Source organism: Primulina huaijiensis, chromosome 6, assembly GCF_012295235.1.
Source record: "Primulina huaijiensis isolate GDHJ02 chromosome 6, ASM1229523v2, whole genome shotgun sequence".
In the NCBI taxonomy this organism is placed as follows: domain Eukaryota; kingdom Viridiplantae; phylum Streptophyta; class Magnoliopsida; order Lamiales; family Gesneriaceae; genus Primulina; species Primulina huaijiensis.
The window spans coordinates 19,981,111-20,007,146 of record NC_133311.1 but is presented as its reverse complement, the minus strand read 5'-3'; the positions used below and the strand labels follow the sequence as shown (position 1 = coordinate 20,007,146).

The 26,036-nt window shown below is 35.2% G+C and overlaps 4 protein-coding genes and 1 long non-coding RNA gene across 11 annotated transcripts; 3 read left to right on the top strand and 2 right to left on the bottom strand.

Annotated features, from left to right (window-relative positions):
* Positions 1-620: 620 nt before the first annotated feature.
* Positions 621-3,617, top strand: LOC140978063 (endoglucanase 11-like). Its single transcript, XM_073442825.1, has 5 exons — positions 621-886; positions 1,000-1,212; positions 1,654-1,854; positions 2,098-2,370; positions 2,909-3,617. The coding sequence occupies exons 1-5, from the start codon at positions 659-661 to the stop codon at positions 3,566-3,568; spliced, it is 1,575 nt and encodes a 524-aa protein (XP_073298926.1). The 5' UTR covers positions 621-658; the 3' UTR covers positions 3,569-3,617.
* A 1,032-nt stretch (positions 3,618-4,649) lies between these two features.
* On the bottom strand, positions 4,650-5,646 carry LOC140978064 (uncharacterized). Its single transcript, XR_012175517.1, has 2 exons — positions 5,398-5,646; positions 4,650-5,147 (listed from the first exon to the last, which is right to left on the bottom strand). It is a non-coding gene; the product is annotated as an uncharacterized lncRNA (long non-coding RNA).
* Positions 5,647-6,990: 1,344 nt separating this feature from the next.
* Positions 6,991-8,758, top strand: LOC140979436 (alpha-1,3-arabinosyltransferase XAT3-like). Its single transcript, XM_073444826.1, has 3 exons — positions 6,991-7,184; positions 7,279-7,392; positions 7,496-8,758. The coding sequence occupies exons 1-3, from the start codon at positions 7,073-7,075 to the stop codon at positions 8,653-8,655; spliced, it is 1,386 nt and encodes a 461-aa protein (XP_073300927.1). The 5' UTR covers positions 6,991-7,072; the 3' UTR covers positions 8,656-8,758.
* A 1,480-nt stretch (positions 8,759-10,238) lies between these two features.
* Positions 10,239-21,622, top strand: LOC140978062 (DNA mismatch repair protein MSH5). Of its 6 annotated transcripts, none has more exons than XM_073442820.1 (34): positions 10,239-10,384; positions 10,719-10,750; positions 10,876-10,970; positions 11,049-11,132; positions 11,209-11,281; positions 11,940-12,003; positions 12,854-13,008; positions 13,149-13,250; positions 13,403-13,430; positions 13,517-13,548; positions 13,641-13,698; positions 13,972-14,058; positions 14,293-14,349; positions 14,711-14,812; positions 14,952-14,996; positions 16,142-16,219; positions 16,323-16,373; positions 16,465-16,546; positions 17,248-17,321; positions 17,427-17,526; positions 17,782-17,878; positions 17,993-18,082; positions 18,170-18,234; positions 18,327-18,385; positions 19,082-19,158; positions 19,235-19,321; positions 19,414-19,475; positions 19,550-19,611; positions 20,271-20,324; positions 20,425-20,510; positions 20,885-20,916; positions 20,999-21,022; positions 21,207-21,322; positions 21,391-21,622. In XM_073442820.1, exons 1-34 carry the CDS (start codon positions 10,349-10,351, stop codon positions 21,475-21,477), a joined length of 2,433 nt encoding a protein of 810 aa, XP_073298921.1. In that variant the 5' UTR covers positions 10,239-10,348; the 3' UTR covers positions 21,478-21,622. The 6 variants fall into 6 exon arrangements, 5 of the variants coding, with proteins under 5 accessions (XP_073298921.1, XP_073298922.1, XP_073298924.1 ...); XM_073442822.1 differs by having other exon boundaries at positions 10,262-10,384; positions 10,719-10,808; XM_073442821.1 differs by lacking the exon at positions 14,952-14,996.
* Positions 21,623-22,434: 812 nt separating this feature from the next.
* Positions 22,435-25,912, bottom strand: LOC140978059 (probable tetraacyldisaccharide 4'-kinase, mitochondrial). Of its 2 annotated transcripts, none has more exons than XM_073442815.1 (9): positions 25,099-25,912; positions 24,728-24,830; positions 24,206-24,439; positions 23,811-23,960; positions 23,454-23,663; positions 23,290-23,349; positions 22,977-23,057; positions 22,776-22,896; positions 22,435-22,741 (listed from the first exon to the last, which is right to left on the bottom strand). In XM_073442815.1, the coding sequence occupies exons 1-9, from the start codon at positions 25,269-25,271 to the stop codon at positions 22,701-22,703; spliced, it is 1,173 nt and encodes a 390-aa protein (XP_073298916.1). In that variant the 5' UTR covers positions 25,272-25,912; the 3' UTR covers positions 22,435-22,700. The 2 variants fall into 2 exon arrangements, with proteins under 2 accessions (XP_073298916.1, XP_073298915.1); XM_073442814.1 differs by having other exon boundaries at positions 22,446-22,741; positions 24,728-24,851; positions 25,099-25,903.
* Positions 25,913-26,036: the final 124 nt, after the last annotated feature.

Below are 26,036 nucleotides of genomic sequence, written 5' to 3'. Positions count from 1 at the left end.
CATTCATGAGATATCACTTGGATAACACAAACCTTTTTTTAATTATATNAATTAAAGTAAATATAGATCCATATTTGTAACAACATAATTATATTTTAAGAAAATATGTTCTTTTAAATAGTTGTTATGTTAACAAAATATTAATTCATGGTATATATACATAATAGATCAAAATGTACCTCTGTGTCTATAAAACAAGAAGAGCATTATAAAAATCTAAATTTCTTATAACCAGCATACATCTATGAGCTAGAAAATTTGCATCTGGGTCTACAATTTTTAAATATATATCTTATGATACTGTCTCACGAATTCTACTTATATTACAATAAAAAAATATTATATTTGACATAAAAAATAATATTTTTTCTTGAAAGACCCAAATATAAAATTCGTCTTACAAATTCACTCATAAAAAATGTCTCATAAAAGTTTTGTAATTTGTAAAATAGATGAATATATTATATTGAAAGTAACATATTCTCCCGATGAAATACAAAATGTTTTTATTTTAATTAAATAAAAAATTCTAATCACGCAATAATTTTCTCATGATAAAAAATGTCACGTGGCTTGCATGCTATATATATAAAGAGAGGGGAGTCTTTAAAGAAGAGAAACACACAGCAGTTGTTTTGCAGAAAATATCACAAAATCAATGAGGAAGAAGACCCAATGCAGATTCCCTAAACGCGCCATCAACTATTTCTTTGTATGTATGCTTTCCCTTCTCCCCGTGCTTCCCGTCTCTCAATCTTTCGACTATGGAGAAGCCCTGTCCAAGAGCCTCCTTTACTTCGAGGCGCAGCGCTCCGGCCGCCTCCCGTACAACCAGAGGGTGCGGTGGCGCCAACACTCCGGCCTCACGGACGGCCTTGAACAAGGGGTATGCGCCGATTGATTACTTTTGATTTTTACAAGTTTATAAGGCCAACGTGGTCTCGGCGGACCGCTTCGGTTGATCGCACTTGTGCAAATGACTGTGATATGTTGGAACAGGTGGATTTGGTGGGAGGATACTATGATGCCGGCGACAATGTAAAGTTTGGTCTGCCTATGGCTTTTACTGTGACGTTGCTGTCGTGGGGCGTGATAGAATTCCGGGAAGAAATCGCGGCGGCAGGGGAACTCCGGCATGCGTTGGAAGCTATCAAGTGGGGAACCGATTATTTCATAAAGGCACACACTCATCCTCATGTCTTGTGGGCGCAGGTAGCTGATTAATAGATTAATCAATTATGCTCTGCATAGTTAATGAATTAATTTTGATCTCGTATTTGTGTACAATGATTGGTATTTTCGAAATGGGATTTCAATCGATTCGAGAATAAATCAAAACTTTGTAGTAGAATGTATTGTGAGCAATAATCCATCCCCCGATCACGCTCGCTGGAAAATAGAACTCATCGGCCACTTGCCTAGACTTTATGCGGGTCCACCATTTTAAAATCTTGTTTCTTTTACTCTAAAGCAACTCCCTATTGCCTTCAAATTTCAGACATAAATTTGGAAGTCTAACGTAAATCAAGTGCCCAATTAGTACCTCGTGCTCTGTGAAAGTCACCAGCCGTTAATTCTAATGTTATACTAGATGCTTGAATGAATATTAATATTGGAACAAATAAAACCATTTTAGAAAACATGGTATTTCAGGTCGGTGATGGTGACACCGATCACCTGTGCTGGCAACGGCCGGAGGACATGACAACTTCGCGGAGAGCTTTTAAGTTGGATGAGGAGAATCCCGGCTCCGATGTGGCGGCAGAAACGGCGGCGTCCATGGCGGCGGCGTCCATTGTGTTTAGGAGAACGAACCCACATTACTCCCACCTTCTCTTGGAACATGCACGACAGGTAAGCTGGTTAATGAGGTTGTTAAGATAGATGGGACTAGCTAAGATTAGGTCACTTAATGTATGTAGTATTGCTAGATATTATTTAATGATAACATTACATTCTAAATCAGTTATTAGGAACATTAGTAGTTCCATCCACCTAACCGGACAAAGACAAGTGGCTATTAACAAATTTATTCTGTTTTTTACTCTGAAAATAATTACTTCAGAAATCCGTCTATGTCGGATCAATGTTTTGCAGCTGTTCGAGTTTAGTGACAAATATAGAGGAAATTATGACAAGAGTATAGAAGGAGCAAAGGGTTACTATTCGTCGGTGAGTGGATACATGGATGAATTGTTGTGGGCAGCATTTTGGCTATACAGAGCAACCGACAATGCTCACAATAATACCAATAATTATTATTTGAATTATGGTATTCAAAACGCCAACTCTCTTGGTGGGATCACTTGGTCCATGACTGAATTCAGCTGGGACGTTAAATATGCTGGCCTCCAAATTCTTGCTTCCATGGTATGATCATTTTCATGTTTTAATTTAGAAACTTTGGTGATGTGGGCCAGAATATGGCGGGAGAATTAGCCATAAATACATCAAATTTGAGATATTGGAAAATATCTAAAATTTTACCCTTCTCATCTTTAAGTTCTCTGTTTAAAATAAATGCAGACGAAGGTCCATGCCAATTCATTGTGACTTATGAATTCCCCTCTACTGGAACATTAAATTTGTTGTTTATTAACCATCACCAGTCTCGTTGCATTTACAGGGCATGTGAGATGTGACCCATATTCAAACTGGAAAAAATCTTCTGCATTTTAAGCTAATTATTAATTATCACGTCTATCAAATCATAACATATTTAAAAAACGTTTGTACCAATGAAACCAAAGAGGTGACAATCAATGGTATGTTGGAGGTAATGTCATTGAGATTTTTTGCATGTTGATACTACGAAAATCAAGAACTCCATCATTTAGTTACCAACGCTTATTTGTTTATGTGAAGCAGTAATTTCCAATCTTGGATAAAAAATCACATTGCTTTGCAGATACCACAGGAAGACAAAACTGAAGAGCAGAAGCAAATCCTCAAGCAGTACACTTCGAAATCAGAGCACTACCTCTGCGCCTGCCTGAACGAGAACAACTCCACCAACGTGCGACGCACCCCCGGAGGTCTCATGTACACCCGCCGATGGAACAACATGCAGTACGTGTCCACCGCGTTATTCTCCCTCACCCTCATCTCCCACCATCTCCAATCCACCAACCAGAGCCTAAACTGCCCCACCGGATCGGTCCCCCCCGACGAAATCATATCCTTCGTGAGATCACAAGTGGGATACATCTTGGGATCCAATCCCATGGGATTTAGCTACTTGGTTGGATACGGAGACGCGTACCCCAAGAGGGTCCACCATCGGGGAGCTTCCATGGAGTTGCAGATGGGTACGACGGGGTTCTTGGGGTGCAAGCAGGGGTATGACAACTGGTATGGGCGGCAGGATCCGAATCCGAATGTGCTCGTGGGAGCGCTTGTCGGAGGACCCGATAGCGAGGATGAGTATAGGGATAGAAGAGGTAACTTCATGCAGACGGAGGCGTGCACTTACAACACAGCTCCCTTAGTTGGGGTTTTCGCAAAATTGTATTCATTGGAGAATTCAATGATTTCGAGTGGAGCTAGTTTAGAGTTATCAAGTGTATAGAAATTAATTTAACTGTCTCAAGAAAGATTATTCACTAAAAGATTTTCAGCATATCATTTTGTTTATTTTATTTTTTAGATTAGATACTTGTGGGTTGGTTACATCTGCCGACACTGAAACACCTCACGTGGGGCTCTACATGATGGGTCACCGTTAATTAAGAATTACCTAACGGCAGTGGGGAAGGCTCGATCACGATCCCATGTCAACTTATGTCATCCATGGTGCCTTTTTTTTTCTTTTTTCAATTTTTTTAATGACACAAGAAGTCACAATCACTGCTTAATAGTGTAAACACGCTCGAACTAATACAATAACTTGCTAACCAGATTATTCAAATAAATCATATTGGACAAGCTCGTTCAAAAAAATATTGATAGAAAGAATCAAAATCTCGACTATTGATCAAACACTCCCATACTTTATCAACTCGAATATTCTTTGATATTTTTTTTTCAATTTAATATAACCCGGGGAGATTATGTACTCAAACCAATTACTCGTGTAAATGAGCCTTTCGTCCAATACCTTCACGATGCAGGGCCTCACCCTTGTATTGGATTCATTTTGAATAGCACTCAGTTCTCACAACCTGTAATTCACCGAATAAAGAAGAGTCAACGTTGGTTTCCGTGTACAAAAGATCTATCTATCTGGTCTTTATGAAGAGTCAAGCTCGGCAACGGTTGGTTTCCGTGTACAAAAGATCCATCTATCTGGTCTTATAAAGAAGAGTCAAGCTCGGCAACCTACCGTTCTCATGTCCGCTTGCAAGGTCTTCGCCTACGTGGCTTTAGCCTTTTCCCTCCTATATTAATCCTAAAAGAACTAGACGCCAAAATATTCAAAAATCACAATTTTCTATAATTTCCACCATAAGAGTTGAATTATTTGGTAAAAAAAAGTTCCATCCTTTCAATCAGAAATAGCTCTCTGTCATATCCCCATACGTGTGTTGTTGCTCGAAGTAAGCCCGTAGAGATGGGAAAATCTGGGAGGGAGATACATACACATGCTAGCAATGGCACGTCCAATGCACGTCATGCTTAGAGAATCCAAATGTTAAAATTTGATCACAACCTAAACTTTTACTCGCTTGCGCGGCGCCACATTTTATGATTACTTGAAAATCAAAATGTACAAACATTTGCCATCTGCCGTGGACAAGGGCCTGAATTGACACAAGTCTTGATAAATCTTTTGGCCAAATCTACCTTAAACACCGCTAACAAACACTTGTCCAAAAAGAACCAAGAATTACAGTTCATGGAACATTATTCAAACCTAATGCATCACCGAATTCCAAAAAATGTGCAAATCATTCTCAGCAAATTTACTTCTCTTCGCCTCCCTCTTCCTTCTGCCCATACCGACGCTTGAACTTGGCAATCTGCCCGATGCTCTGGGCCATCTGCCGCTTTGCTCGGAAATGGTACACCTTGCCAACCTGGTGAATCTTGGCCATCATCACATTCATCAGCCTCCCGCTTTGGGTCACGTACGATATCCATTGCATCTGTGGGTGAATTCCTTTCTTCATCTTTCCCTCACCAAAATTCCACGAACACAGGATCAAGAACTGAATTTAAGATAATTCGAAACGGAGAATTTTAATTGGGCAGGCGAAATACTAAATTAGAGTAAAACTGTAATATTTTTAGCAAATATATGTCCGATTCTTAGCTCGATTTTATTAGGCACTTCAACAAATGCCTGTGCGGCATTTCATCAAATACTTTCGTGCTATTTGAGACATTAGAATATGCGCCTGTGAAACCGAAGCTACAACAATTTAACACGCGAGTATAAAACCGGGAGAGAGTAGATACCTTCGATTCCGAGATTGCTTGCTGTGCGTGTGTGCTAGGGTTTGCTGTCGCCACCGCTTCAAAGTTCCAGGAAAGAACGTTTTTGTAATGCAACGCCGTTATGTGACGTTAAATGGGCGATTTCGCGACGTAACGGCCGTTTTACCCTAAAGCCCTAATTGTTTCTGATTCTGTGTGCAAAGCAGCAAAGGTAAAAGAAAACGTTTTGTCGAGAGAAAAATAAATTAATATTGTTTATACTTTTCATAAATACAGATAGGGAAAATTATCAAAAGCAAGGAAACTTCGAAAATCAAACAAAAAATTACATACAAGAAAGAATATAGGTCTATCATGAGATAATATCGATAATCTATTTTCGTGGGACGAATCAATTTAATACATATTTAAAATGAAGAAATTAATTTTATTATAAAATCATATTTTTTCATGAATCGGGTCAAACTAGAAGTTGGAGAAGCTGAATGAATATGGTCGGATTTACCTCTTTCATGGAATTTTTTGACCTTACAGACTACAGTTGACCTCACATGATTATCTATGTATAAGCAGTTGGCTTTCATCGTAACGTTAGGGTTGTCAAAGTCATTGGAGTTGGTCAATGTTATTGTTTGAAAAAATTTGTTGTTTTTGTTTTGTATAATATGATCAATTAAATATATCACTTGAGAACAAAACAAAAAAGATTAATCAGCACTTTTTTATTTTACGATGAGATGATTGGTCGATTATGTTATATAAATAAATACAAAAAAGAGCAAATATACAAATATATCGTAGTATAGACTCGCCCTAACCGTAGATGGAAAATACTCTCCTTTTTTCAAACTATGAATTATTCTTGATTTAAAAAAATGGATTATTCTCTTGTTTTTTTTTTAAAAAGCAAATATTATTATTAAAAAAATTAAAATATTATTATTAAATAAATTAATAAATTATAATATTTTGTAAATTACGTTGAATAAAGAAAATATGATACATACTTATATATTTAAGTAGATTTAGGTTTCGATTTCGATTCTGGATTTTTATTCAAATTAATTATTATTTAGGTGTATTTTTCAAATTATTAATTTTTCGATTTATATTTATCTAAAATAAAGTATTTTATTCTAAATTGACTGCCAAATAAACATGTTTCAATCCAATTACAGTACTGAAGTTTAAATTATTAGAACAATTAGTAAACATATAATAAAAAAATTGTAAATCAATAGATTAAATGATTAGGTTTGATTTATATTTTATTCATTTTCAAATTTGCAGTTGTCATAATGATTTAAAACTTCAAATTTTTTATTCTAATTATTAATATTAATAACTGTAAAGACTGGCCAACGACAAAGATTGGTTGAAAAAGTTGGAGGTACTTTTGCAAGTAAAAATATAAGACTAAAAGATTTAAAGATCAATCTGCCAATAGTACAACGAGGAGAAATGTAAAAAATTAGAAGAGTCGCACCAAATAAACCAGCTTGTATATAAATTATACTTTTTTCAAATAGCTCTTAGTTAATAAATAGTACAGAACATAGCTATTGCGTGGAATGCGTCCAAGATTTTTGAATTGGGGATATTTAATTTTATATAAAATGACAGGAAAAGTGTTGGAAGAAGACCTTTTATTATTGCATGTGGACGGGTTCCAAGAATTGCACCCCAAGACTTGTTAATGGAGATGAGGAAGAGAAGACTTCTTTTTGGTCTATTTCCTTTAATTTTCTTGTCTATCCTCCTCCTGATATACACTGATTTGCACCGGGGATATCTATGTGTCAATACATGTAAGCATCAGACATACTTGATTTGTTTTTCTTGTGGTTCTGTTCTATTTCTTTGCTTGTAATCAATTCTGTTAAAATCGATTGAAAATTTCAGGGTTATGGCCGGAATCCGCCTTTCCGAGATGTGAAGTTATGGGAATCAACATGGCAGTTGAAGATGATGATAATCAAGAGTCGTTCAAAGTCCCTCTGTCAAGACTTGTTAGAGGTTAATGGCTTTCTTGGATCCAAATATTCATGTTATGTGTATGTCCTGCAATTTTTTATTTCTTTCTGAAGTTTGTGGATTCATGTATGTTTGTATCGAGCAGGAGGAGAAGGAAGAAATCTTGAAACGACGGGATTCGCGTGTCATTCGTCTGAATTCTCTCTACTCTGTGTGGCAAGTCAACCTGTGAGAATTGATACCAGAGGTGGAAATATTACAGTTCACATTCCATCTAATAAGGCAGTTCAAGAAACCAACATTAGGCCATATGGAAGACAAGAAAACAACTTCCTTGGACGAATCAAACCTGTCAAGATCTTGCACGGGAATCACAATCCAGTTCCGGAGTGCGAAGTCATCCACAAAATCCCTGCTCTGATCTTCTCCTCTGCCTACGTCGGAAACACTTTCCACGAATTCAGCGATTTGATCATCCCTTTGTTCCTTACTGCCGACCATTTCAAATCGCGTGTTCTAATCATCCTGGACGATTACAATTCCTCCTTCGTGGACAAATTCAGACCGGTTTTGTCCAGATTGTCGGATTACGAAGTCATGAATCCAGCTGAAAAAAGGAGCGTTCATTGCTTTCCAGGGTCGATCATTGGCCTGACATATCACAATGTGCTGACTATAGATCCCGGAAAAGTTCCACTAAACTACACGATGCCTGATTTTAAACAGTTCCTTAGAGAATCATTCAACCTGAAAAACACCAATATTTACCAGATAAAAATCCCTACTCTACTGCTTCTGTCTCGCGCAAAAACAAGGAGGTTTCTCAATGAAGACGAAATGGTTTCCGTGATCAAAGAACTGGGATTTCGTGTGATCATCGGGAGAGATGAAATGGTAGCAAACATGACTACATTTTCTAGGATTGTCAACTCGTGCAGTGTGCTTGTTGGAGTACATGGAGCCGGTTTGACGAACGAATTATTCCTGCCTGCCGGTGGGGTTATCGTGCAGCTGGAATTGCTGGGCTTGGAATTCGCGTCATCGTATTGTTTCGGCAATCCAGCTGCAGCCATGGGCTTGCATTACGTACCGTACAAGATGGAGCCGGAAGAGAGCTCGCTGGTGGAGCTATACGGGCGGCATCATTCGGTGATTGTTAACCCGGGATCAGTGTACGCCAAGGGGTATCAAGAAGTGCAGAAAGTATATCTCGATCAACCAAATTTGAGGGTGAATGTTGCGAGGTTTAGGGAGAATTCTCTAGTTCGAGCACTTCAATTAGCGAAGGATTCTCAAGTTTTGTAAAAGAATATCAGTCATTCCCAGCTCTAAATGAAAATTGACGAAATTTGTCCCAAGTTTTTGTAAAAGAATATTAGTCCCAATCTGAGAAGAAAATGTATTACACTTAGGGTGAACAAAAAGAATAGAAATAATTTATTCTTTTTTATTAGTTTTGTCTTTTTACAATTTTTATATTCTTAGTTATAAAATTTCAGTTTTTGTTTTATATCTTTATATGTTTATCAATTTTAATCATTTTTCGTCGAGATTGTTGATATGACAATATATATATCGACAAATATCAACACCAAGACAAAAAATAACTAAAGTTATTATAAAAACAAAAATAACATAACATGCATAGATACAAGATATTGTTTTCCGCATTCATTAACACCCATCACATCATAAAAAATCGTAGGGTCCATAAGTCACATACACATTATATTAACACATCTATTCTACCACATTCATTTTAACATTGACACTCATTATTTGTAGGTCTCGCTGTCCACTATTCATCTTATTCTTATTTTACATTACATAAATTCAATTTCAAATTATTTAAAAAAATTTAAACTATTATTATTTCATATAAATAATAATATGTATTTATATATTTAGTACATAAAATTATTTTATCTTATTTTCTCAATGTCATTTATTTAAAATTAAAATTTTATTTGAAAAGAGAATATTTTTTAGTGATTTATGATGTAGAATAATGTGTTTAGATGTTTGAAATAATTTGTGGAATGTGTGAGTATTTATAGATGAATATTTAAAATTTTTTATTAAAATAACCGTTAATTAGCCATTAAAATAATTTTTAAATTTTTTTTAATAAAACTAACCTTTACTATTTTAATATTTTAAAAAATAAATAATCTTATTTAATTATTAAAATAGATTANAAAAAATAATAATTAAAAAAAATAACGTGGACGTTCAAACATTTGAACGCACACATTCCATGATATAAGTGGACGGGTGGGTCACCTACGTTGGTATTAACACCACATTGGTGTTCAAACCAATGTAGGTGTCCTTATAAATTAAAATTTGATAAATCAAAAAAATAACCTATAAACTTTAAAAATTATAGTAATTGATTTGTCCGCTCTAAATTTTGGATTTGACTCCCACAAGTTTCTTATTGATATTTTATTTAAATATTAATTTTAGTGATTTATTTTTTCAAATTTTAGTCTTATATATATTGTTTACGATACATTTTACACCAATATTCTCGATGAAAAAATGATTAACACTATATACATGAATAATATCTAATTATTACTAAAAAAGACCAAAACTGTAAAATAAATAAATAAAAATTGCATTATATATATATTCTATTATTTGAAGGGAAAACTTTTGTGTAAATCGCAAATTAAAAGAACTCATATATATATTTTTAGTTGTCATATTGTTTTGAAGCTATTAAAATTTGCATGGAATTAATTATCGAGTTAAAGAGTCAAACTCGTGTTTTTTAATATTAATTAACTAATTAGAATTATTTTTTTTAAAAAAAGATTAATAATTTAAAATCAATGCACTGAAATGTGTATAAATTAAGAGAAATTAACTGTAAAATGAGTTTGTTTTTTTAGTCGCTCTCTCCCGCCTTCGAAACGCGTGAATCTCTCGGACTTTCATCGTGTAGCTTCCGAATTCAGAATTGTTACGTGAGAATCAAGCTTCCGGAACAATGGAAGAAGTCGACGAAACGGACGCCGAACCTCAGGTGTAATTTTTGTCTCTATTTCTGATTTTGTCATTGCTTAGTTCGACAAGTTCTACTGATTTAGCTCGTTTTAGTAAGTTTTATATAATCGCTACTGCTTCTGATTGAAAAAATACCATACTCTGTCACCAACAATTGCTTAATAGGAAATTTGAGGTCTGATAACAATTATGGAGTATCCACAGGGAATATGTTTGCGCGATAACTGGAGATGTGATAATGACCGAGTTGGAGTCATTATGTTGTTGCTTAAAAAATTCCATTTGTTTTGAATGCACTGTTTAGCATTTCTGAAGCTAATAATTCCTTCACATTCCAAACCTTACTGTGACAGGTCTATATGGCTTGCATCATCCACGGTCGAAGGTAACCCCATTTGAGAATAAATTATTGTTTGAGCATTCCACTGATGTACTAATAAAAGGTCCGAGTTATTTTTGTGTTTCCTTATGGATGGAGAAAAATAAGTGATTCGTCTAAATGTTTCCCAGAGTTGGAGTCTCTTATTATGATTCCAGTACCTGTCGACTTAATGTGATGGAATTTTGGGAAGATGGTGACAAAGATTTTCACTTGGTCGATATGGGTACATGAATAAAGAACGTTCTAACATTTTAGTTTCATACATTTTTATGTACTTACCTATGATGGACTCCTGGTACAGTAAAATTTCAAGCCAAACCATGCGTCATTTATACGAGCACTAAGAGTGAAGAATCCTTCTTGGCTGCTTTACAAAGTTCTTGTGGTAAACAACTGTGAAATGATATTTTATGTAACTCTGTTCAGTCATCCGTTTTACTAAGTAATATATGATGACACAGATGGAATGACTGAAGCTCCAACTGTGAAGCTCGTTAAAAGTTCATTATTCAGCTATGAGCAAGCATGGCACAGGTCAGAGCAGAACTTCATATCTCTGTTTCCATCCATTATTTCAGTATTTATGGAGAATTATCCATAGAGGTGTCATTATCTCTAGAAACTGGCAGCTGCTACGCCAAATGGGCACAGTGACATCTGATAGTCAACTTGGTTGGTCAAGGCATCTCAAATTTATATTCCAATAATTCGACCAGTAATTGACAACATCATCCAGTAACTTTATTAATGGAAGTATGTAAAATATGTTTTATCAGGCATATAACTACTGTTTCTGGCAGTCATACATATCTTTCTACTCCTGCTTCTGTATGTAAGATTCATTAAACTTTTAGCTGATCTAGCTAGCAGTAAAGATTGCGACCCATCATTTTGTCAAATGCATCGAGTACGATGATTTGATTGTTAGATTGGAGAACCCTAATTGATTGCATGGAATACACATGGTTTAAAATCTCACAATTTCTCATATGACATCGAGTTGGTTCCTTGATAAATAAGTATGGGAAAGATCAGGATATTAAGGATCTAGCTTTTGTACTTAGTTCAAATGTTGTCTGATTTGCATGCAGTCCATGGTCAATCTTTGCAAGAATCCATCGGTATCTCTATTTTTCCTGTTTCCATATTGTCTAGTTCTTATGATATTTGTTTCTTTTTCTGCATGAAACAGACTCGTGTACCTGCGAGTTACTGGAATGGAAGAAGGGCTGAATATCAAAGAGAGGGTTTCCTTTGTAAGTTCAACATTTTGTGCTGGAATCCCAAATCTTGTCCTTGTTTCATCTTAATTGTCTATGCCTCTATTTGAGTTGGTATTTGTATTATTTTGTGGTTTCATCTGCCTAGTAGAGAGCAGTTAAGGTTTATCTTTAGGCCTTTGTAACATACAATTTCCTCAAATTGCTCTTAACTTGAGTTCAGCCACAAAACGCAAAAGATATCTTCTAAATAAAGGAAGAAACTGATATAGTGTAATCCCTAACATGGAAACTTCGATCTCAACACTGTTCGAAAACCCATGTAATCTTTAAGGGTCTGTCTGGAAGTTGGTGGGGTTTGTCCGCCAATACTGTATTTTTTATTTAGAAGGAATGATGAAGTACAAGACGGCGCTCTTATATTCATTCGGTCCATGATTAATGAAAAAATGGCAATAATACATATGAATTTATAATGAAATGCTTAACAGTTTCATGCTTTTGAGTTTAATGCAGTTTTGTATTTGAGGCTGTTGAAAGCATGTAAGACAACTGTATAGGAAGAATTATTATCATAGTCACCAATTGGTTTCAGACAACAAAAATTCACAGAACATCATAACTGCTTCCTTTCACTGTTATCAAAAGTAGAATGCTTGTTATAAAGTTCAGCTTTTTGGTTCAAAACTCCAATTTTTATCTCCGCGGGGAGAGACAGTCCAGTAATATGTATTAAACTCCATATTCGGTAGAGCTTAGCTTATACTAAGAAATAATATGGTCTGTAATTTGTATTTATCTAGTTCTTTCAAGCTTTAAAATAAGTAGCAAACATATTATTTTCATTGGTTTAAATGTATTGATGAGACAGTTTGTTGACTTGTAGCTTAGTTCCATGATGGACATTCGAAGTGATGTTCAAGTTCGTGCGAGTGGGGGACTTCTTGCCATATTGGAAAATGAACGAATAGTGGACACCCTGGAACAGAAAGAAAGTGGGAATGCATCAATCACAATTAATTCACTTTCTGAATGTTCGCTGTATCTTTTCCGCCGCCTTAGTTTCTTTCTATGTCATGCCATATTTCCAAGCATAGCTTCTTCTGCTATATCTACATATTTTTTCTTTGCTAAAGTTAAATTCAATATGCTGAGTTGGACTCTTTAACAAGCAAGTTAAGAAACAATTTTCTCAAAGTTGATTCAGCTGCCCACGAAGCATTGCAAATATTCCAAATCGACAAACATCCAAGCCATATGGGCATTGGTAGAGCAAAGGAAGGGTAAATGCAGATTCACATTCTTTATCTTTTGTTTAAGATTAATACACAAGCAATATGGGCATTGGCATAGCAAAACAATGGTAAACCGTAAATGCTATTGCATCCTCCTGTTCATATGCTAAACAAATGATTTCTGTTATTTTTTACTGCAGATTCTCTGTTTATGGGATGATGAATAAGGTTTTGTGACACTGTCATCAATTTAATCTTCAACTTTTGTAATGCAAACATAAAAGTTTACAGTTATCTTTTTTCCCATTCTTCAGTGTGTAACACCAATTGGCAGACGTCTGTTGAGGTAATATCATGTCCAGGTGTCACGGTATTGCTCCTACGGTGATCTGTCATATCTTTTGAGGGACCTTGATCTAATACTTCTGTTTCCATTAGGAATTGGTTCCTGAAGCCTATACTAGACCTTGACAAGTTGAACAGTCGTCTCGACACCGTATCCTAGTCCTAGCATTATTTGTCATTGCAGGATTTTGGGCTTAACTTACTGATTTCATTTAATTTAGAAGTTCTTGTCATGATCAAACTATATACTGAAAGCTCATTGAGAATGATATAAGATGCATATGAAACAGAAACTTGATGTTATAATAACTCTGGAGATGAGACTTTTAAGTTTTTATGTTTTTGATGGATTCAAAATGTTCTTTGAGTATGAACATTGCATCCTTGTTGGCACTGAGTGAAAAAGTTTCCCTAACGAACCAAGATATCTTTCTTTCTTTGTGCTGAAGAATTGTTGGTTTCTTTGCGTGAAACACTGAAGTCTGTAAAAGATATTCCTCATCTACTCAAGGTACCAAAATCTTCTCTCTTATCTCTTTTCTATAAATATCCCATTGCATTATTATTTCATTTGCATCACTTATTTAAATAAATTTTATTTAAATTAAAAATGATGAATACATTATTTGTTTCAGTTCTCTAACCTTTTTCTAGTATTTTTTTCTCTGTTTTCTCCATTCTTTTTGATACACGTATTGCGTTTTCTATGTTTGATTTAATATTTTGGAAATTTTTCTTCTTGAAGAAAATCAATTCTCCAAGTTCTTTGTGCACAAGTAGTGACTGGACAGCTTTTCTGAAGGTATGGACAGTACATTCTTTCAGAAAACAGAGTAACACTTGATAATCTATGACGCTGATGGAAATTTGTTTTCACATTTCCGTGATTGCTAATCCCTTATAACCATTACCATTCCTCTTGTCAACTTAACCAATGAATTTTTAATGCTCAACTTTTGTTCTCTCTTTCACCTTCTTATTTCTTCTTCTTAGTCACTGTGGAGATTCATGAATCATCTTGGATTTATCAAGATTTCAGATAGTTGTCAACATCTTCTTCACAATTACTAAAATCCTTGTTCTCTCAGTTCCCTTGATGTTGATTGCTGGCATCAATTGACAAAATATTTTTCTTCTAAAAAAACAAGTATTTTATTTTATAGAGCATGTGTTCACTACTGCACATCAACAAGATATTTGAAGTTGGAATTTCTGAAACGCTTCAAGAACAATTGAAGCATTTGAATGTGGACATAATTGAAAAGGTATGGCTGCTATTAATTGTTTTCTTGTTGATAACTTTTAAATAAGTTACGGATCATTACGCCCCTTATTGTAAACTATTGACTTTTTCTTTAGTTTGTTATAATTTTATTACCTCACCGCCTCCATGTTACATTGTAGGCCCATCTTTACATTTCAACCGATGTAGCTTATGTGTATGAATTGGTTAGTTGATTCCTCAATTATTTTTATTTTTGTTATTTTATCCAGTTGAACATGAATTACAGTTTTTTTCATTTTTAATAGAGCAATGAGTGGCTGTCGACCATCATCATTGCTTCTATCCAATTTTATTCCAATAATATTTATGCATCACATTTGGTGTTCTAAATGCTGGTACGTCCATGAGTTGTCTATGTTTTCCCATGACAGATATCAGTTCGGAAACGTAAGTTGAAGAAAGGTACAAAATCATGGACGGAGAAAATTGGCTGTCTTGTTTAATTAGGTTGATTATGAAATCATTTGGTTGGTGAGATAATAGATGGAACTAAAATAGTTTGTACAAATACTATTTTGGGCATGACCGATGTTCAGTATGGCATTTAGTGCACTCAGCTGAAACTCTTTAACATGACGTGAAGAGGTTTGGCCTGGGTTTTATTCGCAATTGGGTCTGCTTGGCTCAACCTAGTTATAAACTTGTGAAAAGTGAGTTGTGTTGGTAGTATACAGAAGTAGAAATAAATCAGTGACACCGTCTTTTTTAATGAGAGGAAAGAAGAGGAAGAACGTCTAGAAAAGGTAGAGAAAAAAGATGATTAAATAAAAGGAGGAACGAAGGATAGCCAATTTATTTTTAAAATGGCACAAAAATTACGATCAGGTGAATTGATTTCGTACAAACTGGAGAAGCTGTTTAAAGTTTGAAAAAAAAAAAAGCATGGGAAATATATGAGCACTAGGAAAGTTTTATTGTTTGATTATTTTCAAGAATCTAGCACCTGCTTTGCATTGAAGTTTATTTTATTTTTTTCCACTCGAAATAAGTTCATGGTGATTTGTAAAAGCAATAGAATATGTTGCAAAGTTCTCCTTGACATCTGAAATTTTACTGAGTTTTATTGCAAGCTTAAACTTACTTTCCACCAAAACCTGGGAGCAGCGTTCCCATCAGCATCTGAGTCCTGTTCCTGTCTATTTACTTTATTTTATTATATCATATTCTCAATTTATTGTAATACCTGATTTTTTAAAAAATCAGATATCGGTGAACTTTGATATTTGTTTATGTCGTATATTATTCATCCAGCAGTTAATAAAATAATGTGTAATTGTTATATTTGGCGATTGATTGTGAAATTTTGTAGGTCGTTGGTGTTGTGGATGTAAATAGAAGTAAAGATAAAGGTTATGAGACGATTGTAAAAGATGGTTTCTGTGATGAGGTGGGGAAATGTTACAGTTATGGAAGGGATTCGAGGGCTTGGCATTCCCTTTAGGTGATTGCAGTGATTCATGTAACTGGTTAAGCTATGTTTCTTAATGCAGTTAGATGAGCTGAGACAAATATACGAGGAGCTGCCAGACTTTCTGGAAGAGGTGCCATCAAGTGATTTTTTGTGTCAATCATGTTTGATGAATAGTAAAGGAACATCCACATTACATCATGCTATTTTAACTGCAATTGCAGGTTTCATCCCTGGAACTTGCACGGTTACCTCATATGTCTGGGGAGAAATTCATTCCTTGTATTGTGTATATACATCAGATAGGTTGGCTTGGACTTCCATTGTTGTTTCTGATTAAATGGGATTGTGAAACTTGCTTAGTTCGAGTATTGTTGTTCTCGTCCTTGAGATGGTTTACAATGTGGATGTCAATTCCACGTTTTCTGTTCGATAGGTTTTAGTCCTTTCTCTTAGTTTTCTGAAGAACTTCATTTTCCTATAGGAACTTGATTGCTTTGCTCTCTGCACCGTGCAGAAAATTCACGAAACTTCAGTAGCTTCTTTCCCCTTAATAGCCGAGTCATACCTAAATTTTATTTTATTTTATTTTTTTTTGAGTCAGCCATTTAGATTGAATGGATGCGAAAGTGTTTTTGTGTGACCAGCTATATGGCAGGCATACCCTGGTCTTTAGACTCTTGCTTTTTAGAACACATTCATCATAGATTTGCAACCTTTTGTTTTTCTTTTTTTTCCCCAGAAATATCAACAATGCATAAATTTGTACGCTATCATGGTTCTAATTTTATTAACTGAGTTGCTCACCATCGTAACTCAGAAGATAAAGCGGAAATAAAACTCTGCGAAATTTGCTAGAGCCTGACATCTTTCTTCATAAATGGAAGAAATTTAAATAGCTTTAATTTGTACTAGATGATGTCTTTTCACGCTTTGGAAAGCATATTGCCTCTTTGTTTTTTCTTTTTTTTTTTTTTATCGAAGTTCAGTTTTTATAAAATATGCAGGATACTTAATGTGCATTTTTGAAGAAAAACTTGACGCTAGCATGCTAGAGCAACTTCAGGATTTTGAATTTTCTGTGAGTTACAGTTTATAATCATGTGTTTTATGACTTATCGGTTTCATATCTTGAGCATGAGAGCATCTTATTAACTTCTATGTTTATTTTTGGTGAAATACATAGTTTTCTGATGAAGATGGAGTTTGTAAGAAGTTTTTCTATCGCACTGCAAAGACACGTGAACTAGATAATCTTCTGGGAGATATATATCATAAGATATTGGGTGAGTTAAAAAAGCATTTATTATCAGTTCCCGCTTACTACATTTTTTAGAATTATTGCTGATTCTCAACCAGAACTTTAGGCATTACATAGCATCCTGGTTACGCCAAATTTGATCTTGTGCTGGAATTACTCTAACAATTTATTTTTGATTTTTTTTCCACAATTAAGGCATGCGTGTAAGCATTCTTGTTTTCAAAGCATTAGTGAAAATAATAATCGATTATCTCTCTTCATGACCATCTATTTTTCCAAGACATGGAGAGAGCACTCACTAGAGACCTTGTCAGTCGGATTCTTCAATTTTCTGTCCCCATTCTTGAGGCTGTTAATTTTGCGGCGGAGCTTGATTGGTAAGTGTACTTCAATTTCCGGTTGATTCCATTTTCTCGCTCTTTTTTTCTTTGAGACCTCTAAATTTTTTATATATTCTTCCTTGTCCTGATTATGATCAAGTTATTATCTAGTTTATCATCATTGGCTTTGGTTGCTCGTCAGAACAATTATGCAAGGCCTATTTTGACTTCAGAAAATATGCTTGATATATTGAATGGAAGGTCTGGGTCGTTCTGCTATATGAGACACTTTGAATTCTTGTTTATGTTCATCAGGGAATATTTCTTGAACTTTGTTCTTGCTATCAGGCATGTTTTGCAGGAAATGACTGTAGACACCTTTATTCCCAATGATACAAAGATTTTAGATGAAGGTATTTGGCAAAAGCATGCGATCTGAATTCATCAGTTCTAGATATACTCACTGTTTTGGCTGCTAGAGAAAGGTAATAGATATGTTATTCAGGAAGAATCAACATCATCACTGGGCCTAATTATTCAGGGAAAAGTATCTACATAAAGCAGGTTTGTGAGAAAGACCTTCCCATTTCTAGATCAGCTACCACCTATAATTTTCTCTATTTGAAGTTATCTTCATAATTGAATCTTCTAGAACTGCATTTTGTTGCTGTTGTTGAAGCCAAATGGATCATCCTTTCTAGCACATTTAATTTGATGGCAATCAATAATAAAGTTTTTAGTTACCTCATAATAACCCATATCACATTCTGAAATATTCCACGTTTTGCAGATAATTTTTGCTCGATATTTTAAATGTAGCACGTGCTTGAATATTTTGTCATTGAATTAATTTTCTTTACTTTTCCCAAGAAGTCCAGAAAATATCCAATTCATGTTGCTTTACTTCTTTCATTTCCCTCATGGTTGTTTCTAAGTTTGTCTCTACTTACGAAGGGACGAGACGAGGGATCATGCTTTTAAAAATTATCCAGTCCACATCTTGCAAAACTAATTGCCCAGTTCAAATAAGATGAGTATTAGGAAGAGTGGTGATGTGTGATTTAAGATACCGGAACAGGGATGCAGATTTTTGGTTCTTGATTTTATTTTTCTTGTAGAGATCAGAATTTGTTCAATACAGTTTGGAGCCTTTTTTTGGGGGGTCATATTGGAGGCAATGTTCTTTAATGGGAATTGTCTTGAAATGTAGTTAATACTCGAAAATGTTTACATGTTACTAATGCATTTTCTAAAACTCAGGCTGCGTTGATTGTTTTCCTTGCTCACATCGGAAGTTTTGTCCCAGCTGATGCAGCTACCGTGGGGTTGACTGATAGGTCACATATATTAATCCAAGTTTCCAGATTTATTTATGCTTTAATAAGAATGAATACTTATATCTGTTATAAATAGGATATTTTGTGCGACCGGAAGCAAGTTCATGACTGCTGAACAATCAACATTCATGATTGACCTTCAACAAGTGGGGATGATGCTAAGGTTTGCCATGAGATCACAAAATTCCCATTTTGCTCACCAAATCACCTGTTTCAAAATTTATCCATGTTTTGAAATATCTTTATATACTCTAGGCATGCAAGTTCGCGATCTCTGTGTCTAGTGGATGAATTTGGAAAAGGAACCCTTTCTGAAGGTCAGTTACTTCCATAATGCAGTTCTTTATGTTGATACTTACCGTGTCTAATGTTTCTTAAATATCAATTTCAGATGGCATTGGTCTTCTCGGTGGAATTATAAATTATTTTGCCTCATATGATAACCCTCCAAAGGTTTACTGTTGATACTGCTACTAGATATAAACTCCAAGTAAAGTAATTCCGCATATACATAACATCATGGGATAATATTGCTTCAGATATTGTCTTCAGTCAGTTCAGTGCTACCAGGACTATGTTGCATGTTCTTATAGCTATTTTGCATACTGCCTGTAGAAGTGTTGTTATATGACTTCTGTTTCACCATATAAAACATTTTGTTCAATCCCATGAAAAAGACAAGGTCTTCTACATTTTGATATTGTCAAATCTTACATAGGACTGAATCTGCTTCCTAAGCATTATAGTGATGGTAACTTTGTGGTTCAAATATTTGAAATTGTACAGTATGTCAAACATAGCAGTTTGGTTTTTGTGCCACACAGGCTAGCGTGCAATTGCTACTGAAACAGACCCAACACAGCACATGCTCAATAAAGCTTTGCAATGATCTCTCATTTTTATGTGCATGTTTGTTTACTCTACTTTTGTTTCTGTAGGCTGTAATTGTAGGAGTGAGTGCGTAAGTTTGATAACCCAGAGTTTTTGACCAAGTTTGTGCATGAATTCACATCAGATTCCCATCCAATTTCATGATGGCCTCTTTTTCCTTGGAAGCCAACGTATTTGTCTGCTAACAACTATCCTATATGCAAATCTTCGCTTTTCTGCAGGTCTTGCTCTCCACTCACCTAAGTGAGATATTTGATGATGGTTATTTAATGGAGGTAGCATTTATTGGGGCCCTTGGATTACATAGGCAGTTATTTTGACCTCTGCTTCTGTGTATAGCCCTATTGTTAAATCATCACCATTTCATATCTGCAGACGGACAGGATCAAGTATTACACCATGAGTGTCCTTAGCCCACATGAGAGATGTACAGATGTTGACAACATTGTATTTTTATATAGGTATGTATTGCATTTTTCATTGTTATATTAACTACCACAAGTGTCAGATCTCAATTTAGGAGGTGTGGACTACCCATAAAATATGGATCACTTGTTTCATCATTGCTTTTTTATGTAATGGAACCTTGATCATTAGTACATGCTTCACATATGTCAGTATTTAACATTTCCGAAGCATTTTAAACATCTGATCCTACTTTTAGCTTTAACCATTGATGCCACAACCCTTTCTCTGTCGTTGACTCTCTCATTTTTAAGTAGATGAAAACACAATAGACAATCTGGGTTTGATGATTTTACTAATTGTTTATGTCATTGTATGTGTGACTGCGGTGATTGTATTTTAATCTGACATACTGCTTTTAAATCGATAGGTTGGTTCCCGGGCGTGCACTTCTTAGTTACGGTGAGTAAGAACCTTCCATTTTTTCATCGAGAGAGGCTTATGTTTGCTTCTTCAAAATCACTTGCAATGTTTTGTCTTGCAGGACTACACTGTGCAATACTAGCTGGTACGTTTTGACTACGATGTTGAGATATTTGCAAGCATATGTTACATTCGGAATAAGATTATGACCCGAAGTATTAGGAAGTTTTTGGGGTCGTTTTCCGATTGGTGGGAGACATCTGTATTCCGTACTATCTCGGGGCTCCTTCAATTACTTTGAGTTCCCTTATGGCCTTCAATTTTCGTAGGAGTCCCTGAGGAAATTATTAAGAGAGCAACATGTCTACTTGATTCCAATGGAAATAACAAGAATGTGGAAAGGCTTTGTCATGACAATATTTCTGCTCAAGATCAGCAATACAAGGTGCACTATGTCTTTTCATTTTTACAGTACTTGGGGGTCAGTATTTTTACCTACACATTGTTTTACAGGAGGCTGTGAAGAAGCTACTAGCTTTTGATACTTCAAATGGGGATTTGCGTCTTTTCTTTGAAGAAATATTTCCTTGTCACCACTAAAACCTTGACTTTTAATGAATTTGTATCATTTTAATTTGGTTTGTCACAAGTATTTTGCTTTATGCTATGTAACATGAGACTATGCGTTTGGATTAATTTTATCAGCTGTGTAGTAAAATGTTATGAAGTAAATGAGCAAAAGTTTTCGGAAGATCATTAGCTGAGAAATAATTTGATAATGGCTGAAGTTTTCAGAAATTTTAGTCCATAAATCCTATCATCGCCAAGTCTTTAAAATTCATAGTGCGAAAAAAAATAGAAATAATTTTTTGTTAAAAAAAAGTACGAACAAATAATATAAATTAGCGGGATAGCTCAGTTGGGAGTGCTTCGTTCTGAAGTCACATGTTCGATACACGTTCACCGCAATTTATCTGATTTTATTTATATTCCAATTTGGGCTACAGATTTTTCTTCGCTGATTTTATTTACTAAAATTTGGGCCTACATATTTTTCTTAACGGGCTTCTACAATTTTCACGTATGGGCTTCGAAGAGTTATAATCTTCTAATCATTTTCTTATTTAAGCAATGGCCCCCTAAGGACTTACTTCCTTGTACAAGTTTTCACAGTTCGTGCCGCAATTATATCATTTTTGAAGTGGAATTGGGCCTCAAACATTATGGTATTTAATATTTGAATTTCTATATTCACCCCATTATTATTTGGCTTACTGCCAGCACAACACTGTTGTTGCTTGAACCTAGTGCTAGGAATCAAATTGGCACTAATCTAAACGACTTTGTTTTCTCCTCCTTTGTACAATACCTATCATTTCAACCACATCTTATTTAAATAAAAATAAAAATTTAACCATAACTTAATTTTTAATTTTTTTAAAAACTGCAAGTTATCCCGTTACTAATTTTTTAACCACTTTTCGTCTCCCAAAACATACCCATTTTTTGTTTTCCAAAGTTCCCAGTTTCTATAATATAATAATTTTTATTCAAAACTAAAATATGACAAAACAAGATTCAAACATAAAAAATCACCACAACTAGCGTCTAGCTTAACCCCAGGTTCACAACTCTATTTTCCGTGGCGTCTTCAATAAGTTCACCGTCAACTTGAATCTACAAATGGAAATACTTTTTTTCCTTTTCACCACCCTTTTTCTTAAAATTTCGTCGAGGTCTTTCCCAAATCAGAATAAACGTTAGTTGTATATCACAACAAAAACACACTAGCGAAAAAAATTATCATGGGTTTGAATAAACGATCAGCAATCGCCACGTTCATCTCGCCTGAAAAGCTCCATCAAGATCTTCTCAAAGCTATTTGAAAAGCTCCATCATGATCTTCTCAAAGCTATTTTCTGTTCTCTCGTCGTGCGGCAATATTTGCAAGCGACAACAAACAACCAATACTTCGTATGGTTCAAGGAGTTGAAGAATCCGTGGAGATCTGTCATAATCCTAATCAGATATAACCACAACGCATTCAGTTATTGTATCAGAGTTAAAAAAAATTACTTGAAATAAAGTGTTGGATTTACCTTTTCAGTCGCAACAACAATTGGCTTAGCAGCAAACTTGGACTCAAGTGTTTGAATCCTAGTTCTTACTATGTTAATATCCTAGTTTGAGGTACACAAAGAAGTCAGTATATCCTACTTACTTGCAACAAAACACCCAGAAAATTAAATGGAAAAAGGGTGCAAAAGTAACAGGCATCGGCTAGATTAGAGGTATGAGATTTTAACCACCTACATCAGATGTTACAGTTAAAACGCAAGAATGGCCCATAAAATTTCAGAGCAACGTGGATATCGGTAAATAAAAAATAAAGCCAGAGAAGATCAAATATACCTTCATTCGAAACAAATGGTGATCACTGAAGTCTAACCGATCCAAATATCTTGGTCCCATCTGCAAATAGTTAATACGCTAATACCCCTTCAACGGAGAACAATGTGGGATCAAGAATCAAAAGATCTGGCACATTTTGCTAATGAAAAAGTATAGAACCACACCTTATCAATCCTTTGAATGAAGGAGTCGGCAAAACCAATCCCAGATATGCACAACAGAATCTTGTTTTTTACAGCCTCCAGTGGAATTTTAAAAGACACGTCTCCAGGTTTGAAGAAGTGTAATGGAGCCATTTCAGTTAAGAATATAGGAACAGATTCTTTGACCTTCTGAACTGATGATTCCAGGGCTTTAATGTCTTTTTCCTGCACCTGTATGTATGATCATCGCGTTAGAATACTTGGTGCTGGTGTATTAGCCAATTCAACAGGCTTCGTACCAAGAAAATTGTGAGATGTACATAAATCAAGAAAACAGAAGAATAAATAGGCAAAACATATACGAAAATTCTTTAATACCAAATCTGCATGATGAATGATGACAATATCTGCTCGGCCCAATGCTGTCAGAGGTTCCCTTAATGGTCCAAGTGGAACCAACCGATGATTTCCCCATGGCATCATCGCATTGATCATCACAATTTCCAGGTCACGCCATAAGCTCAGATGCTGCCTTCCAAATATTTACAGGTTTACAGGCATAAGTGTGAATCCCACATTATTTTAATCTTCTGAGTTTTACAAATGCTAGATTCAAAATGGCAGGAGAAGAGATCGATCGAACCTTATCCGATTATTACAAATCGAAAAAAAAACAACTAGAATTGGTAACATTTTCTTTCACTGCTAATCGAATTCTTCTAAACAGGGGTATCAAATCTGGGTTTAGAGACACCAAGAAGAATCAAGACTACCTGCATTCCATCATCAAGTATAGCTGCACCAATTTGGTCTGAGTTGGAAAGGTTTTTCTCTTTCTCCTCAGAAAATATTCGTTTCGAACAACGAATGTCATGGACATTCACGTAGCCATACTTTTCAAGAAAACTCGACGCTGTGGCAGCTCGGTTCACACCAATGCCAATCTTTGCACATGTCCCTTGCAGATGCCTCCGAAGCATTTTAGCTTCATCAGCACCGCCATAACCCTGTAAAAACAGCTTTGTTTTAAATCTCCTCTATCAAGAAACACAGTACAGATGTAGTCACTCGTACCAACAACTATGCGGTTGTGATGAAAGTCTGCATAATTTACTATCAACTCACTATTGTATGAAACCATAAACTAGGAGAAAAACTAATATGCTATTTACCCACATTTACATGTATCCAATATCTGAGCAATTAAGAGTGCTGAGTAAAAATAATTTACAAAGCTGGGTCTCAACGGAAATCACACTTCCTATGCAGAAAATAATGGGTAGGGAAAAAAATACCCTTGTAAGAATGAGAGGAGAAACCCCAGAATCAATCAATAAGCGCGCAAGAAACTCCACCATTGGCGTCTTCCCGTTGCCACCCCATGTCAAATTCCCAACACTAATCACAGGCACCGGTAACCTTAATCAACCAAAAATATATAGAATCATCCACAAACCAAACAAAAAAATGACCAAACAATTTTTTTTTAAAAAAAAATACAGAAACTCAAATGCCGTCAAAAAGCTCCGCGGTTTTACAACAGCAAAGGGCCCCAACTCTCGAAGATGGTTAGTTCCATAAACCCTTAAACAAATTTTTCCTCCTCGCAACCGTAGTCAACAATCCTTCACAAAAAAAAAATTAAAAATGGAGCTGGAGAAATTACCTGTGTTTGGTGAGGATCTTTAGATTATAAAGGTGGTGGCGGAGGGATAGAGCGATGCTGTATAGGGAAGAAGCAAAGGAGAGGAGCGGAAGGAGAGAGAGGTGCAGGAGAGGAAGGGAAGAGAGTGTGTGCGAATAAGCTATTTGCCTCACCGCTTTGCGCACATTCTCCATTCAACCCAACTGAACCCAAAACTTTTTCCTTGAACTTTAATATTTAGGTTTTTCTTCTTCCTCTTTTTTTTTTTTCGAAAATTTGTATTAATCAAACACTGAATACTATGAAAAGATACTTGTTCTTCCACCTTTAATTTTTGTATATATGTGTTGCTGTTGCTTCAGATGTCCATACACTAAGCAGAAGCTCTGAAAATGGAATTGAAAGAGGTGCCAGTGCTGAGAAAATTGGTTCTCATTCGAAACATTCTTGCACTGATTTTGAGTGCCATATAATATATATTTTGCACATTTCTCTTGCATACACATTTTCACAAATTGGTTTTTTGAGCAAAAAATTAACTAGCTCGAAATGATTTTAAGGTTACTTGGTACCTCCAAAAGTCGAGCTCAAAATAAGCCACCCGACTGAGCTCGGGCTCGAATTCAAGCATTTTTTTCAGTTGAACTCAAGTAGGAATGTAAGATGTTTAAGCGAATTCAAGCATTTGAACAAGAGTAGGATAGCACTTGACCTCGTATAATCTGCAGCCCTGAATTTGACATTCAGATTCCTCGACTACAATTCAATTAATTCAAGATCTTTAAACTTCACTTGAAATTCTTGTCTTTCAATAAATGTTAAATGATTCATTATCTTGGGCTCTACAAGTTGCTCGAAATACAGCTATTATATAATTTTAAATCTTTACCTATTTTTTTTAAACACATACGTGTTAGATAACCAAATATAGTTACATACCAATTGAATTCTCAAAATAA